Below are 15,612 nucleotides of genomic sequence, written 5' to 3'. Positions count from 1 at the left end.
ATGGGCGGGCCTCGGCTTCCCGGCGGGCTGCGCGGCGGCCGGCGGTTGTCGGCGGGGCAGTCCGGCGGGCAGCGGCGGCGGTTCCGGCTGCAGCACAGAGGCGGACGAGCCGGTGAGGCGGGATGCCGGGCCGCCGCCGCCTTTGCCGCCTCCTGAGGATCTGAGCGCCGGCCGGGCCGAGCGTCCCAAGCGCGTGCCGGGCCCAGCGCCGCCGCGGCCGGGCCGCCCCCGCCCCTTCGTCCCTCGCCGCGGCCGCCCCGGCGCTCATGCGGGCCGAGCCCCGCCCCCCGCCCGCCGCCGGAGCCCGCGCCCGAACCCGCGCCCGCCCGCACCATGCTCAAGTGCATCCCGCTGTGGCGCTGCAACCGGCACGTGGAGTCGGTGGACAAGCGGCACTGCTCGCTGCAGGCCGTGCCCGAGGAGATCTACCGCTACAGCCGCAGCCTGGAGGAGCTGCTGCTCGACGCCAACCAGCTGCGCGAGCTGCCCAAGGTGCGCCGCCGCCCGCGAGCCCCGCCGGCCCGGCCCGGCCGGTTCTCACCGGCCACGGCCCCGCCCGGCCAGCCTCGCCCGCCGCGGGCGCCGGCACCAGGTGGCCGTGGTCATCAGGTGCCTGCCTGGGTCGGGGTGGTCCCCCGCCTACAGGAGGAGCCGCAGAGTGAGAGCCCGAAGGGGAGAGGAGGGTGGAAGGTGAACGCGGTCTGTGCGCGGCACTACCTTGCTGGGCTGCTCTGAAGGGGGGCCGGCCTTCCCCTCGGATCGCTTTCCTCTTCCTCCTGGCTGCGGCGGGGTAGGGCCCCCCTCCCCAGGTGCTTGTCCCTGACAGGTCTATCCCCCACCCTCCCCCGCTTCCCCTGCTGCTGCTGTCGTTCCTTCGGGTCAGCTTGCGTTCGTCCTCCCAAGGCCACTCTGGAGCGGAGGCTAAAGGAAGCAAATCACAAAAGGATTTCCTTTTCGGAGACAGGGTGCTGAGTGGGCGGGTGCCTGGGGGCTGTGGGCCGCAAAGGGCGTGGCTCTGCTCTGGACTTGGGCGCCCGGGCTCTCCCTTGGCGCCCCCCCCGCCCCCCCCCCCCCCGCCCCCTGCCCCCGCTGCCAGCGGCCCCTGCCCACAGCACCGCGTGCCTGTGGTGCTCTACTGTTGTTGGTGCTCTTTTTGGCGATGGCCAAGCTCTTGCTTGGGCAGGACGTGCTGCTAGGGCAGAGTAGCAGAAGCCACTGGAGGAGTTGCCTGCTGGGTGCGGGGAACAGGTGATTCAGGTGGTAGGTGGAGTTTGGAGGGAACATAGAAAGCAGGAAACGGACTGGCCAGGTTACAGAGAGGTGACACCTCCAGTAAGACTTAAGTACGCGAGGGGCTGGGAGCATGTCTGAGGTGACACGGACACCCCATGTCAACAGTGGTGTAGCAAGGCGTGTGTGCGGGTCTTGCTCTCCCTGCCTTGCCTGCCGCAGCCCCAGGCACCATGGCAGGACCCTGGGCTCCTTGTGTGGCCGAGAGCAGGCAGAGGCCTAGCGGATGCGTGACCTGGGGCTGCGCCTGCTCTGGAGGGGCCTCTGCCACAGGGCTCAGCCCCTAGCCTCACCCGCTGCCCACAGCCTTTCTTCCGGCTGCTGAACCTGCGCAAGCTGGGCCTCAGTGACAACGAGATTCAGCGTTTGCCCCCGGAGGTGGCCAACTTCATGCAGCTGGTGGAGCTGGACGTGTCCCGGAACGGTGTGGAGCCCAGGGCGGGTCTGGCGGGAGAGCCTGGGGTGGCCAGAAGGGCTCTGAGCCCCTGGAGGCTGTGGGCACCCTCGTGAGCCTCGCTCTTGCTGCAGACATCCCCGAGATCCCCGAGAGCATCCGGTTTTGCAAGGCCCTGGAGATTGCGGATTTCAGCGGGAATCCCCTGTCTAGGTGCGTAGGGGCCGGGGGTGGGGGTGTGGGGTGGGGGTGATTTCAGCCGGGACATCTGAAGTTTCCTCCCCCATGCAGGCTCCCCGAGGGCTTCACTCAGCTGCGCAGCCTGGCTCACCTGGCCCTGAACGATGTGTCCTTGCAGGCGCTGCCTGGGGACGTGGGCAAGTGCGTGTCCTTTTGGGTCCGGGGAGGGGGCTTGGCTCAGCCCTGCTCCTGCCCCTGCCCCTCCCCTGCCGTCCTCCCCTTCCTCACGCGTGTCCCCCCCCCGCCCCCCCCCCCCGCCTCTTTCAGCCTCGCCAACCTGGTGACTCTGGAGCTCCGGGAGAACCTGCTCAAGTCCCTGCCTGCGTGAGTGGCCCGGCTCCCCACCGGTGGCCGCGCGGACTGCAGCCCCCGGGGGCTTAGGCCACGCGTTGGAAAGGAAACTTGCTCTTTTTCCCGTGCAGGTCGCTGTCTTTCCTGGTCAAGCTGGAACAGCTGGATCTGGGAGGAAACGACCTAGAAGTGCTGGTGCGGAGTAGGCGGGGCGTTGTGGGCGAGGCGGGGCCACCCGCAGGTGAGCTCCTGTCACACTTTTCCTTTTTGTCCTTCCAGCCTGACACCCTGGGGGCTCTGCCCAACCTGCGGGAGCTGTGGCTGGACCGGAACCAGCTCTCCATGCTGCCTCCGGTGAGTGAGGGTGTGGCTGGTGGCCGCCCCCACCGCTCACCTTGGCAGCCGTGCCCTGACCCTCCGCGCCTTGCCCAGGAGCTCGGGAACCTCCGGCGCTTGGTGTGCCTGGATGTGTCGGAGAACCGGCTGGAGGCGCTGCCTGCGGAGCTTGGGGGGCTCGCCCTGCTAACGGACCTGCTGCTGTCCCAGAACCTGCTGCAGCGGCTCCCCGACGGCATTGGTCAGTGCCAGCTGGGGGCCAGGTGGCGTCCCTGGGGGGCCGGGCTGAGGGGGGGAGGGGGCGACCGCAAGCAGCCCCTGAGGCGCTTGCAGTGCTGAGCCCGAGAGGGCGTGCAGGCAGCCCTGGCAGCTCCCGGGCCGAGGCGTGGCGGGCGTGAGGCTGGGGCAGGCGGCCTCGCGGGGCGGCCCGCCCTCCACCCCACTCAGCACTGTCGCTGCGACGTCCTAACACCAGGTCAGCTGAAGCAGTTGTCCATCCTGAAGGTGGACCAGAACCGCCTGTGCGAGGTGACCGAGGCCATTGGGGACTGCGAGAACCTGTCCGAGCTGATCCTCACTGAGAACCTGCTGACGGTGGGCCTGGCCGCGGGGGCTCCGTTCTTGGGGGGGGGAAGGCCTCGGGACGGGGAGGAGAGGCCAGGCCCTGCCACGGATCAGCCTGCGGCTCTCGTTTCCTTCCTCGTTCCCAGGGGCCTTCTGCCGCCCTCTGAACTTTCACGCTCCTCCACCCCCGGCCAGGCTCTTCCCCGCTCCCTTGGGAAGCTGACCAAGCTGACCAACCTGAACGTGGACCGGAACCGCCTGGAAGTGCTGCCACCGGAGATCGGGGGCTGTGTGGCACTCAGCGTCCTGTCTCTGAGGGACAACCGCCTGGCCCTCCTGCCGCCCGAGCTTGCCCACACAACGGAGCTGCACGTGCTGGATGTGGCTGGGAACCGGTGAGCGTCCACTGCCCTGCCTGGATGCCCTGAGCCGACCGTGCCGCAGGCCCCCGTGAGCTGACCGTGCCGCGCATTCTCAGGCTGCAGAGTCTGCCGTTCGCGCTCACCCATCTCAACCTCAAGGCCCTGTGGCTGGCCGAGAACCAGGCACAACCCATGCTGCGGTTCCAGACTGAGGACGACGCCCAGACCGGGGAGAAGGTGCTCACCTGCTACCTGCTGCCGCAGCAGCCCCCACCCAGCCTTGGTAGGTTGTGGCCGTGTTGCAAGGGAGCGGGGTGGGGGATGGTGGCCCCGGGCGAGGCTGGGCCCCAACACTCCCTCCTGCAGAGGACCCTGGGCCACGGAGCAGCCCCTCCGAGAGCTGGAGTGACGCCCCGCTGGGCCGTGTCAGCGTCATCAAGTTCCTGGGGGCCCCCACGAGTGACGAGGATGCCGAGGAGGCCGCTGCCGAGAAGCGGGTATGGTGGTGGGGTCCCTGGGCGGGCGGCCCGCTGCCCACCCACGCCCGGCCCCGCCCTGCCCGCCCTCACCCCTGTGCCCGCCGCAGGGCCTGCAGCGCCGGGCCACGCCGCACCCCAGCGAGCTCAAGGTGATGAAGAGGGGCGTGGAGGAGCGGCGCAGCGAAGCCACTGGCAGGCCCGGCCCTGGGCCGCCCTCGCCGTCGGAGGAGGTGACTGGGGCCGAGGACGCAGAAGGGACCCCAGCCTTTGCCCTCTAGGCGCCTGGGGCACCTCACCTGTCCTGGACGTGGGGCTCTGAGGGTCCAGGGTGGTCACGAGACACACAAAGGGAGCAGCCTGGTGAGGGGTTGGCTGCAGGGCCCCTCATTGGCCCAGCTGTGAAGCGGGGCTGAGGTTGGGGGGGGGCGTGCCGTAGGGGTGGGGAGCGCGCGGGGCTGAGGTTGGGGGGGGGGCGTGCCGTAGGGGTGGGGAGCGCGCGGGGCTGAGGTTGGGGGGGGCGGGGGGGTGCTGCCCGGGGGCAGGAGCATGCAAGGACTCGGGCCTTGTCCATCATGGCACAGGGGACGGGGGTCTGGCTCCGTGGCATCTCCTTTGGGTGCCCACCCCCGGCACAGGTGTTACCCACCTCTGCGAAGGGGGTGCGGCCAGAGCCAGGCAGGCCCCGCTTGACTCACGCAGATGCTTTCGGCGACAGTCAGGGGAGCGTCAGGCCCCTCGAGTACAGGCAGGCACCTGCGCCTCGGGGGTGGGGGGGCACGCGGCAAGGCCTGTCTGTGTGCTCCGCCACCGCCCCGGGAAGCAGGCACGGCCTGGCCAGGGCGCTGTGCCCGCGGCAGGGTGTTGGGCCTTTCTCAGCTCCCCCCCACCCCCCGCACCCCCTGGAGCTGATCTTGTCTCTGCTGTTCGTATCTTCTGGGAGAGACTTCCAAGTGGCTGCGTCAGAGAACTGGAGTTCTGTGCTCTCAGTTCCACTTGGTGGCAGCGTGGCTTCCCTGGGGCAGAAAGGGGCTGAGGGCTGCGCCCGCCCTCCCCCACAGGGCCTGGGCAGCTGCGGGGGCTGAGTTCAGCAGGGCAGGCGGGCGGCCCTCGCAGGCTGACTGGCCGCCCGGCCCCCCGCAGGAGAAGAGGCTCAGCAGCAGGTCCGGCCTGAGTGAGGACTCGCCCCCATCCACCAGCACAGCCTCCCCGGGGGAGCCCGCAGTCCTGCTGGCTGAGGAGGAGGAGGAGGAGGAAGAGGAGGAGGCGGAGGCGGAGGCTGGGGAGCTGAGCCCGCAGGAAGCCATGCCCGCTGCCCAGGAGGAGGCCGAAGAGGACACCTACGAGGAGGTGGGCCTGCCTGGGAGGCCGCTCGCCCGGGAGTGCGGCCTGCTTGTCCCCAGCTCTCCACCGCCCTCAAGTGGGGGTGCCGGCAAGATGCCAGAGGCGGGTGGGACGCCAGGAGGGCTCTCTCCGAGATGTCTGCGGAAGTTTGGGCCCGGGGAGGAGGGGCACCCCCACAGGTGCCCCGAAGACTGTCTCCTGGACCTTTGCCTGGTTCCAGTGGTGCTTCTCAGAGCGCCTCCCTGTGGCGGAAGGAGCCTCCCGGCGCCCTGGCCCTCCCCAGCCGCATGTGCCCCGCGCTACTGGAGGCACCGCCCAGGCCTCCCAGTGGCAGGGCATCCCTGTCTGCTGGCTCCCGCCCGGGCTCCCCCAGACCCCTGGGGTTGTCAGGGCCACCCTCATACCTGCCCCTTGCAGCCCACAGTGCGATTTGCAGAGGACACCCTGCCGCCGCCTGGGGAAGACGGCGAGAGTGAGGGGGGGCCGGCGGGGGCCCCCTGGGCCCTGCCTGCCGGGCGGCAGCGGCTCACGCGCAAGGACACACCTCACTACAAGAAGCACTTCAAGGTCTCCAGGCTGCCCCAGCCCGAGGCCGTGGTGGCCCTGCTGCAGGGGGCGCGGCCCGAAGGCGACGGCCCGGCGGGGGCCGGGGGCTGGCACAATGGCCCACACGCGCCCTGGGCCCCTCGGGCCGGGGACGAGGGGGACGAGGAGGACGAGGAGGAGGCGGTGGCTGAGGAGGAGGAGGAAGAGAAGGAGGAGGCCACGGCCTCTGTGCCCTCTGTCAAGGTGGGTCCCCTCCCCCGCCCCGGCTGACTAGACCACCGGCCTCTGGGCCGCGTTGCCCCTGCTGCTCACCGAGCCCCAGGTCTGTGCCGGCGTCCACTTTGGGAGACGCTCTGGGCTCGATGGAGGGGCCGCTCTCCGAGGGCTGCTGACTTCGCCGTCCTCTCCGGGCCGGGCCTTGCGGCCCAGCTGTTCGCCTTTTCGGGCTCCCTCGGGGCTGGGCTTCTGCCAGGTCCTCCCCCGGCCCTCAGACAGCTGTCACGGGCCGACGGGGGTCCCGCCTGGTCCCTGGGGATGCCCTGTCGCCCACGGCGCCCGTCTCGATGCTTCAGTGGCTCTTCCCTGAGCGCCGACGCGGTGCTGGAGTTGCCGAGGGACCTGGGGGTCCGCCTGGAGGGCCCGCCCCGCCCGCCACCCTGCCCTGCTCTGTCCGTGGCGCAGCCACACGCGCCGGGGGCAAGGGGCTGGTGCTCTCGGGCTGTGGGGGCTTAGTGTTGTCTCTCTCTGCTTTCCGCTGGTGCGGGGCCGGGTGCGCGGTGGCGGTGGCGGGCTGGGCGGCGGCTCACCTGCATGCCCTCGCTGGTCCTGTCCTGACAGGGGGTGTCGTTTGACCAGGCCAATAACCTGCTGATAGAGCCCGCGCGCATTGAGGAGGAGGAGGTCTGTACTCGCTGCTCTGGGCTCTGCCCCGGCTGCTGCCGCGCGCGCTTTGCTTTGGGGGCTGCGGGCTCTCTGTTGCCTCCCCCTCGCTCCGCACAGCCCCTCCCGCAGGAGCCCTGCCCTCCCCCAGTCCCTGAGGGGCGGGGCTGTGGCAGTGCTGCCCGCCCGGCAGGGTCAGGCCGCCCGGCCGGATGCTGGGGTGCTCCTGCCCGCCGCACCCCGTCTGTAGGGCCTCAGGCCTCATCGCCCACAGACAGGTGCCCCTCCCGGGCCGCCCTCCCCTGAGCCCTAGGCCGCCGCACTCTGCCCTGCGGCGCCTCTGGCCCCCGGCAGGGTGCCGTGCAGAGGCCTGGGCCCCCCATCCCCGCTGGGCCGGCCTCTCACAGCCCACCCCGGACACCATGTTTTCTCTTTCCAGCTGACGCTCACCATCGTGCGGCAGACAGGGGGCCTGGGCATCAGCATCGCGGGGGGCAAGGGCTCCACCCCCTACAAGGGAGATGACGAGGTGAGGAGCTGCCCTGCCCTGTCTCCCTGGCCGGGGCCTCCTGGGGCTGCCGGGGCCTCCTGGCTTCAGCGCCTGCTTTCTTTTCGGTGCTGCCCCCTCCCCCAAGGAGACACCACCCCCTTCTCTCTCGGTGGCTGGGTCCCGGGCGCCGGGTCCGAGCCTCGCCCCACTTCCTGTTGACTCGGGACGGAACTTGAACTTGCGAGGGATCCTGGAGTGGGAGGGCGTCTCAGAGGGCAGCTCTGAGCCTGGTTTGGGTTGAAAACCACTGCTGGCAGCTGACCTGCGCCCACAGCTCGAGCCCACGGCTCCTCTGCACAGGCGGTGCCCCCAGGTGGCGGGGCGCCGGGCCGTGCCACCTTCGGGCTCAGTGTCCACGTGTCCCCAGGGCATTTTCATCTCCCGGGTGTCTGAGGAGGGCCCCGCCGCCCGGGCCGGAGTCCGAGTGGGCGACAAGCTCCTTGAGGTAAGTCGGGGCCCTCAGGGACCACACTGTCCCACACAGACAGGCACCCCCTCAGGGAATGGGGGCCGCCCGAGCACTGGCCCCAGGCAAGGAGGGATTCAGGTGGCCCGAGGCAGAGACCCCCACCTGGGAGGATGCCAGCTGCACCTGGAGCTGTGGCCTCCGCAGGAGGTGCTGCTCCTGGGGGTCCTGGGCGGTGCCCCCGCCCCTGGTGGGTCTGGGTTGGGGGTTTGATTCTGGCTCTGGAGCCCCTGCCTGGGCCTCCAGCCTCCCGGCTCCGGCAGGGCCGGCGCCGCCCTGGCATCGGGGAGAGCTGAGGGCGGAGGAGCCCCGGGCCCCGGGCCGAAGGACGAGCTGCTGACGGAAGGAGGGCAGGGCGTCTCTTAGGCCGGGCCCGCCGGTGTGGACTGACGCGCATGTGGGGCCTCCGCCTGCCCCCTCAGGCTGGGGGGTCGCACAGGCGGGAGCTCCTCTGTGCCCCTCCCGCCGGGGGAGGGCCGGCCCTGACACATTGTGGTCCGCAGGTGAACGGCGTGGCCTTGCAGGACGCGGAGCACCACCAGGCCGTGGAGGCGCTGCGGGGGGCGGGTGCCACCGTGCGGATGCGGCTGTGGCGGGAGCGCATGGTGGAGCCCGAGAATGCGGTCACCGTCACGCCTCTGAGGCCCGAGGACGACTACAGCCCCCGGGAGCGGCGGTTTGGCAGCCTGCGCCTGCCCCAGCCCGAGACCCCCGGGCCCCTCCGGCAGCGCCACGTGGCCTGCCTGGTGCGCAGCGAGAAGGGACTAGGCTTCAGCATCGCTGGCGGAAAAGGCTCCACACCCTACCGGGCTGGCGATGGGGTGAGCCAGCCGCAGGGGCGGCGTGGGGGCGTGGGGGCGCGGGGCCAGCGCCAGCTGCCCCCCGGCCCGGTCTTCCTGCCCCACGGCTTGCTCCCCCTCCCCTCAGGGCATCTTCATCTCCCGAATCGCCGAGGGGGGCGCTGCTCACCGGGCAGGCACGCTGCAGGTTGGCGACCGCGTCCTCTCGGTGAGTGGGGGTGGGGGTCGCCCAGCACTCCCTCTGCCCCAGCTGCCTGTGGGGCCCCACCCCGCTGACCGGCCTCGCCCGCGCAGATCAACGGGGTGGACATGACGGAGGCCCGGCACGACCACGCTGTCTCTCTGCTGACCGCCGCCGCCCCGACCATCGCCCTGCTGCTGGAGCGGGAGGCCGGGGCGCCCCCCCCGCCCAGCCCCCCGCCACGCTCGCCCCCACCCCTCCCTGCCGCTGCCGCTGCCGTGGCCACTGCCACCCCCGGGGACCCCGGGCCACTGAGACTGGCCCCCGGCCTGCTGGCCGCCGCCCTAGAGGGGCCATACCCAGTGGAGGTGAGACCGCAGCCCTGTCCAGGCCACAAGTTCCAGGGAGGGAAGGGGGGGCTCAGGCCCTGTGGTCCCCCACGTGCCCAGCACAGAGACCGCCCCCGATGTCCCCAGGAAATCTGCCTGCCAAGAGCCGGGGGCCCGCTGGGGCTCAGCATCGTCGGGGGCTCCGACCACTCCAGCCACCCGTTTGGAGTCCAGGAGCCTGGCGTCTTCATCTCCAAGGTCGGGGGGCCCCTGCTGCTGGGCGTGCAGGGCAGGCAGCCAGGCCTGGATGCTGAGGCTCCGCCCTCCCCACAGGTGCTCCCCCGGGGCCTGGCTGCACGCAGCGGCCTGCGGGTCGGGGACCGCATCCTCGCAGTGAACGGGCAGGACGTGCGGGGGGCCACGCACCAGGAAGCCGTCAGCGCCCTGCTGCGGCCCTGCCTGGAGCTGGCCCTGCTGGTGCGGAGGGACCCGCCGCCCCCGGGCCTGCGCGAGCTCTGTGTCCAGAAGGGCCCCGGGGAGAAGCTGGGCATCAGCATCCGTGGGGGCGCCAAGGGCCACGCAGGGAACCCCTGTGACCCCACCGACGAGGGCATCTTCATCTCCAAGGTGAGGGCCTGCCCGCCAGGTCCCCAGGGCAGGCGGGGGCTCCCCGCGGCCCGTCCTGAGGCCCTGGGCCCGGTGTCCCTGCAGGTGAGCCCCGCGGGAGCGGCCGGGCGCGACGGCCGCCTGCGAGTGGGCCTGCGGCTGCTGGAGGTGAACCAGCAGAGCCTGCTGGGCCTCACCCACGCCGAGGCGGTGCAGCTGCTGCGCAGCGCCGGCGACACCCTCACCGTGCTCGTCTGCGACGGCTTCGACGCCAGCATCGTCGCACCCACCGAGGTCAGTGCCCACACGGCCTGGAGGTGTGGCGGTGAGCTAGCCCTCGGGGCCCAAGCCCCGGGTGGGAGCCACGGGGCACAGGCGGTGCCCGGCCGTGGTCCAGGCCGCCTGCTCATGATGTGTCGGGGCTCCGGGCGGCAGGTGCGGCCGGTCCTGGGGAGGAGGTTGCAGCGCCCACCTCCGGGTGGGCGGCCCCTGCGGAGTGCGGCCGTCAGGCCAGGCCGGTGGCTCCGAGGCAGGCACATGCAGGGCCAGGGCCCCTCGGGAGGGTGTCTCCCTTGCGTGGGGACGGACGCGGCTCACCCAGCACCCTCCAGCTTCTCCAGGCTGCCCTCAGCCGAGAGCTCGCTGCCAGGCCTCCCCAGGGAGGAAGCCGGAGTGGGGCGTGTGGGGCGCCCCGCCGGGCCCCCGAGGCCTGCCCCACCTGCCGCGTGTCCTGGGCAGGCCTGGTCTCGGACCTCAGTGTCCCTTCTGCTCAAAAGGGATGGGCTCACGCTACCTCCCTGCCTTCTTCCACGGCTCCCTGGAGCCTCTTGGCACAAGCCGAGGTGACCGCGTCACTGGTGGCCCCACAGACACAGAGGGCTCTGCACCTCAGTGGCTGCCAGCCCACCCGAGGGCGTCCCTGCTGGCAAGGCCTCGCCTGCCTGTGGCCTCCTAGGAACCCTGGCCACTTCCTGGGAGGACGTGCTCCTGGGACTTGGGGCCGGCCACGCAGTCCCCAGAAGGAGCTCCGCCTGTGTGGGTTTACTTAAAACACGTATTTAAAAGCATTTTTGTTGATGTGTTTACTGTTTCCAAGCACTTTGTTCGGAGAACAAGTGCAGCTTCACAGTGACAGGTTCACGTGCCCTGGGCTCCGGGGCCACCGTGTCCTCTTGTGTGACACAGGCTCTCCCGCCGGTGGCCCTGGCTGCACTTCCCAGCTCTGCGCGGGCGCTGTCCCCGTGCGTGGGTCGCCTGGCGCCCCAGCCAGCAGCGCCGTGGGTGGTGGGGCGCACTGCTCCTCGCTGGGGCCGCGCCTCACCCACGCGCTGCCTGCTGCCGCCCCAGGTGTCACCCGGCGTGATCGCCAACCCCTTCGCCGCTGGCGCTGGCCGCAGGAACAGCCTAGAAAGCATCTCCTCCATCGACCGGGAGCTGAGCCCAGAGGGCCCTGCCAAGGTCAGAGCTGCCCGTGGCCGCGGCCCCAGAGCTGGGGGCCGGGCCGCAGGCTCTTGATCGCCGCCTGCTTTGCTCGCAGGACAAGGAGCTGCCTGGGCAGACGCCGCAGTGGGGACCGGAGGCCACAGTGAGTGTCCCGCCGTTGCACCCCGTGCGCTGGCCCTGCGTCCGCGCCGGCAGGCTCTCTGTTCTGGGCACCCGGGCGTGGGCGCACAGCGGGCAGTGGATGGCCGTGTCCCAGACCCCGCGCCCCTGGCGCTCAGAGCCGCCTGCCCGCATGCATCAGGGACGCCACCCCTCCTCCCACGCTGTGTCCGCTCTGCTCCCAGGACAGGCCTGGGTCGCACTCACAGTCCGGCTTCTGCCCCGTTAGTGAGCCCCACCCCTGCCTTAGTGCCCGAGAACCCGCGGGACAGAGTCCTGGGGAGGGGCTCCACCGGGGTCCTGTCCCCAGGGCAGGGACTGAGGGCGAAGGCCCTCGGGGGAGCAGGGCGGGGTGGTGTCCGGGCCTGCGGGGCTGGACCGGCGGGGGGGCTCCCCCGTGGCCTGGCGGAGGGCGCAGCCCCCGACCGCATGAGCCAAGCTGTGCGGCTGGCGCTGCTGGCGCCTCTTGATAGCTGAGAGCTGGGCGGGGGGGCACTTCTGCGAAGGCCCCTGGACTCAGAGCACACTGGGTGTGGGGGGCCCGAGCCCTTGCGGTCCGAGGGGGTCCCAGAGAGCTCAGGGCGGGGCAAAAGCCCTGAAGGCCACCAGAGCCATTGGGGTCTCGCGGGGCAGGGCGCACGCCGCCATGGGGACCGGCTGGAGCAGCCGGGAGGAGCCACGGAGACTGGGGTGGGGCAGCCACGACAGCTGAGCGGGGGAGGGTGCGCGAGTGCTGGGCAGGACAGATGTCCAGCCCTCGATCCTCCCCAGGGGCATAAACAGCCCCCAGGGCTGCCTCCGGCCAGCGTCCCAGGCGGCCGCAGGAGTGTGAGTGGGGGCGGGTGGGGGCTCGGGGGTGCTCGTCGAGGGCCAGGGGGAGGGTGGTACATGGGGCTGCCCGCTCGCCCTCCCGCCCGCCCGCTGCCAGGAACAGCCAAGAGCAGGCAGCCCCAGGAGAGTGGGGCCCAGTGTTCTCTGACCAAGATCTGGGGTAGCAACGGGCTGGCTGGTGGGCCTGGGGCTTCCCTGGACCCTGTGCCTTCAAACCTCGGGGAGGGCACAGGGGCCTCGGCCTGCAGCCCCGGGAGCTTCCAGCAACATCTGCCCCCGCCCCCCACCACCCGGCTCTCTGCCGTCCCACCGGGGTCGGGCTGCCTGTGTGCCGCCCTCTGTCGATGCTCCAGCCCGCCCACCGCCACAGCTGCACAGAGCTGGGGCGCGGGGCCAAGCACCCTCCGGGACCCTGTCCCCTCAGCGTTTTGGGGCGAGCCTGGTGGGCTCCGAGACATGGCCTTTGGGGCTGGGCAAGCAGTAGCCTAGGCCGTTTCAGGGGCGTCTCTCGGGCTGCAGGCAGGTCTGGGAGCTAAGGACCAGCCTCAGTGCCGCCAAGGCAAGCCCCCAGCTCCACCTGTGGGTCCCCAGCCCTGCCCGACCCTCACCCCACCTGGCTCCCGGCCCTCCAGGTACCAGCCAGAGGGAAGATGGCCGAAGCGCCCCGCTCCCCCAGCCACCAGCAGGTGAGTGCCTACGGGGCGGGGGCGGGAGCGGAGGACGGGGCGGGGGCGCCTGTGTCTGGGGCCTCCTTCCCTGGGCAAGCGGCGCTGCCTGTCTCTCTAGGAGGACACAGCCTGGGGCGCCTGCCTGGCCCTTGGGTGTCCCCTGGGCAGGTGGGCTGGGTGGCCAGGCCTCCGTCCCAGCACCTGGGGCCCCCTCGGTCCTGCCCCTCCCGCCCCCCAGTTGTTGGAAGCGCCCTGGCTCTGCAGCATGGGGACCCTGGTCACCTGCCCACGGCCACCCTGGCTCCACCTCTCTCTGTCTTTCTCCCTCCGTCCCCGCCCCCCTTCTCTGAACCCCTGGTCCCTCCCCCTGGCCCCCACCCTTTGCAGACAAAACCCGGGGTGATCCAGCCACTGGCTCAGGTCTGGCCCAGGGGCTCCCCGGCCCTCAGGGGCAGAGGCAGCCCCCGCTCTGTGAGTGCCCTGGCCCGCGGGGGGCGGGGGCAGAGACCACCGTCGGGGACAGCTGTGGGTGGGGAGGGTGGTGGCCGCAGCCTCTGCAGCTGTCCCCGCCCAGCTCACCAGAGCCTCGCCCCCAGCCCCCCTCCCCGCCCTCCCCGGACGAGCTGCCCTCCGACGTGAAGCGGGCCTACCGGACGTTCGCCGCCGTGCCGGGCCCACCGCCTCCCCAGGACACGGCTGCCCAAGTGAGTGTGGTGGCCGCCCCTCCAGGGCCACAGGCGGCTGCGGGTGGCGCACAAGCTTGGGGAGGGAGCCCCCTAGTCTCAGACCCCACTCCCCGCAGCCCCCCACGCCGGGGCCCACGGCCTCCCCAGAGCAGCTGTCCTTCCGAGAGCGGCAGAAGTACTTTGAGTTGGAGGTGCGGGCGCCCCAGGCCGAGGGCCCCCCCAAGCGCGTGTCCTTGGTGGGTGCTGACGACCTGAGGAAGATGCAGGAGGAAGAAGGTGAGCGGGCGCTGAGCCGCAGAGGGTGGTGGCCGGGCCTGCCCACCCCCGCCTGACGCGCGTCCCCCCACCTCCAGCCCGGAAGCTGCAGCAGAAGAGGGCGCAGATGCTGCGGGAGGCGGCCAGCCCAGGTCCTGCCCTGGACCGGGAGGCCCCGGACAGCGAGGAGCCCGAGGAGGAGCCCCCCTGGACCGCGGGCTCTGCTGCAGGGTGAGGCTGTGGGGGAGGGGCCGGCACAGACCGCTGCGCCGGGTGTGCCCCCCTCGCAGGCCCCCCGCCCATCGGGCCCGCCTGTCCTGTCCCCTGACCCAGGCTCGTCTCGCCGTCCCCTCCACCCCTGGGGAGTAGCGCCCCAGTGCGGACGGCCAAGGCTGAGCGGCGCCATCAGGAGCGGCTGCGTGTGCAGAGCCCCGAGCTGCCGGTGCCCGAGCGGGCCCTGTCGCCGGCAGAGCGCCGCGCCCTGGAGGCAGAAAAGCGGGCACTGTGGAGGGCTGCCAGGTGAGGCCCTGCCGCCCCCGCCCCCCGCTGCTCTGCCGCCCCGCCCCCCGCCTCTGCCGCCCCCCCCAGCCCCGCCTCCCTGTCCTTCGCAGGATGAAGTCCCTGGAGCAGGACGCTCTCCGCGCCCAGATGGTTCTCAGCAAGTCCCAGGAGGGCCGGGGCAAGCGTGGGCCCCTGGAGCGGCTGGCCGAGGCCCCTTCACCTGCGCCCACCCCGTCGCCCACCCCCCTGGAAGGTCCGTGTGCCCAAGGGGAGTCGGGGGCTCGGCCTGCAGCGCCGACCACACCCGACGCCCATTTCTTGTCCCCCCAGACCTCGGCCCCCAGACCAGCACCTCCCCTGGACGGCTGGTGAGGACCCGCCGCCCCCTTGCCCGCCCTCCCCGTGGCTCGGGGGCGGGATCCCAGCTGCACCCACCCCCGCCCTCTTCTCAGCTCTGGCCTCTGCCTCTCTCCCCTCACGCTGTCCTCTCAAGGCCTTGTCTGGGAGGAAGTTCGACTACAGGGTGTTCGCCGCCCTCCCCTCTTCCAGGCCTGTCTATGACATTCAGGTACCGGGCCCTCCTGGCCCTCGTGCCGCCGGCCACGCAGCTGCGGCTGCGGCCGCCTTTCTGCCTGGGCCTCACCCAGCCCTGTCCCCGCCTGCAGCGCCTTCCCTCTCTCCTTCCCAGCCGGACCTACTCCCAGGGTGTGGGGCCGCCCCACCCAGGCTTGCGTGGGTGGTTCCAGGCAGGCCGGGGGCAAGGCCCTGACCAACCCCTTGTCCCCACCACAGTCCCCGGATTTCGCTGAGGAGCTGAGGTCCTTGGAACCGTCTCCCAGCCCGGGTGAGTGGCCAGGCCCGACCCCGGGGTGTGCCCAGGGTGCCCAGCCCCTCCCCTCACTCCCCCGCCTCTGCCTGCCAGGCCTGCAGGAGGACGGAGAGGTGGCCACGGTGCTTCTGGGCAGGCCCTCGCCGGACACCGTGGGCCCTGAGGAGGTGACGCTGTGCAGCAGCCGCCGCCCAATGCGTCCAGGTCGCCGCGGCCTGGGCCCAGTGCCCTCCTAGAGGGTCACGGACCTTCCCCTGGACTTGGGGCGGGGGCCCGGCCCGCTCCACCACCTGGCCCCAAGTCTTTTAACCTGGGTGTTAGCATTTTCAAGGGGCCCCTCAGGGGCCCCGCCCGACTAACTGCCCCTCCCCAGCCGGGGCCTCCCGGCAAGACTGTAACTAGTGATGTTTGTACAACCAAAGACTCTATTTTGTGGTTTAAGGAGAATAAAATTGACTACATTTTACCTCGGTCTGTGTGTCTACCCACCCACACCCACCTACCTGCCCCTCCAGGCTCCCAGCTCTGCCCCACACGGCGCTGCTCCGCATCGGGAAAGCCTGGTTAGCCTGCCGGCCCCCGGGGG

At 71.6% G+C, this 15,612-nt stretch overlaps 1 protein-coding gene across 1 annotated transcript; it reads left to right on the top strand.

The window, feature by feature from the left end:
• The first annotated feature begins 42 nt into the window (after positions 1–42).
• SCRIB (scribble planar cell polarity protein) lies at positions 43–15,298 on the top strand. The gene is given in 37 exon segments (XM_054590584.1): positions 43–492; positions 1,597–1,714; positions 1,819–1,897; positions 1,976–2,065; positions 2,192–2,248; positions 2,347–2,410; positions 2,495–2,569; positions 2,648–2,792; positions 3,027–3,145; positions 3,311–3,510; positions 3,594–3,760; positions 3,844–3,974; positions 4,064–4,186; positions 5,097–5,303; positions 5,715–6,086; positions 6,681–6,743; positions 7,162–7,251; positions 7,640–7,717; positions 8,242–8,559; positions 8,666–8,746; positions 8,833–9,087; positions 9,196–9,306; positions 9,382–9,675; positions 9,760–9,948; positions 11,002–11,112; positions 11,192–11,239; positions 12,720–12,773; positions 13,143–13,341; positions 13,344–13,459; positions 13,558–13,717; positions 13,795–13,927; positions 14,030–14,215; positions 14,308–14,450; positions 14,528–14,565; positions 14,691–14,765; positions 14,990–15,041; positions 15,120–15,298. Coding segments are annotated over 37 exon segments (5,043 nt in total). The 5' UTR covers positions 43–333; the 3' UTR covers positions 15,263–15,298.
• Positions 15,299–15,612: the final 314 nt, after the last annotated feature.

Source organism: Pteronotus mesoamericanus, unplaced genomic scaffold (genome assembly GCF_021234165.1).
Source record: "Pteronotus mesoamericanus isolate MK-2021 breed Mesoamerican mustached bat unplaced genomic scaffold, CSHL_Meso_final scaffold_174, whole genome shotgun sequence".
Classification (NCBI taxonomy): domain Eukaryota; kingdom Metazoa; phylum Chordata; class Mammalia; order Chiroptera; family Mormoopidae; genus Pteronotus; species Pteronotus mesoamericanus.
Note: the sequence above shows the minus strand (reverse complement) of the source record. Positions and strands in the feature narration are given on the sequence as shown.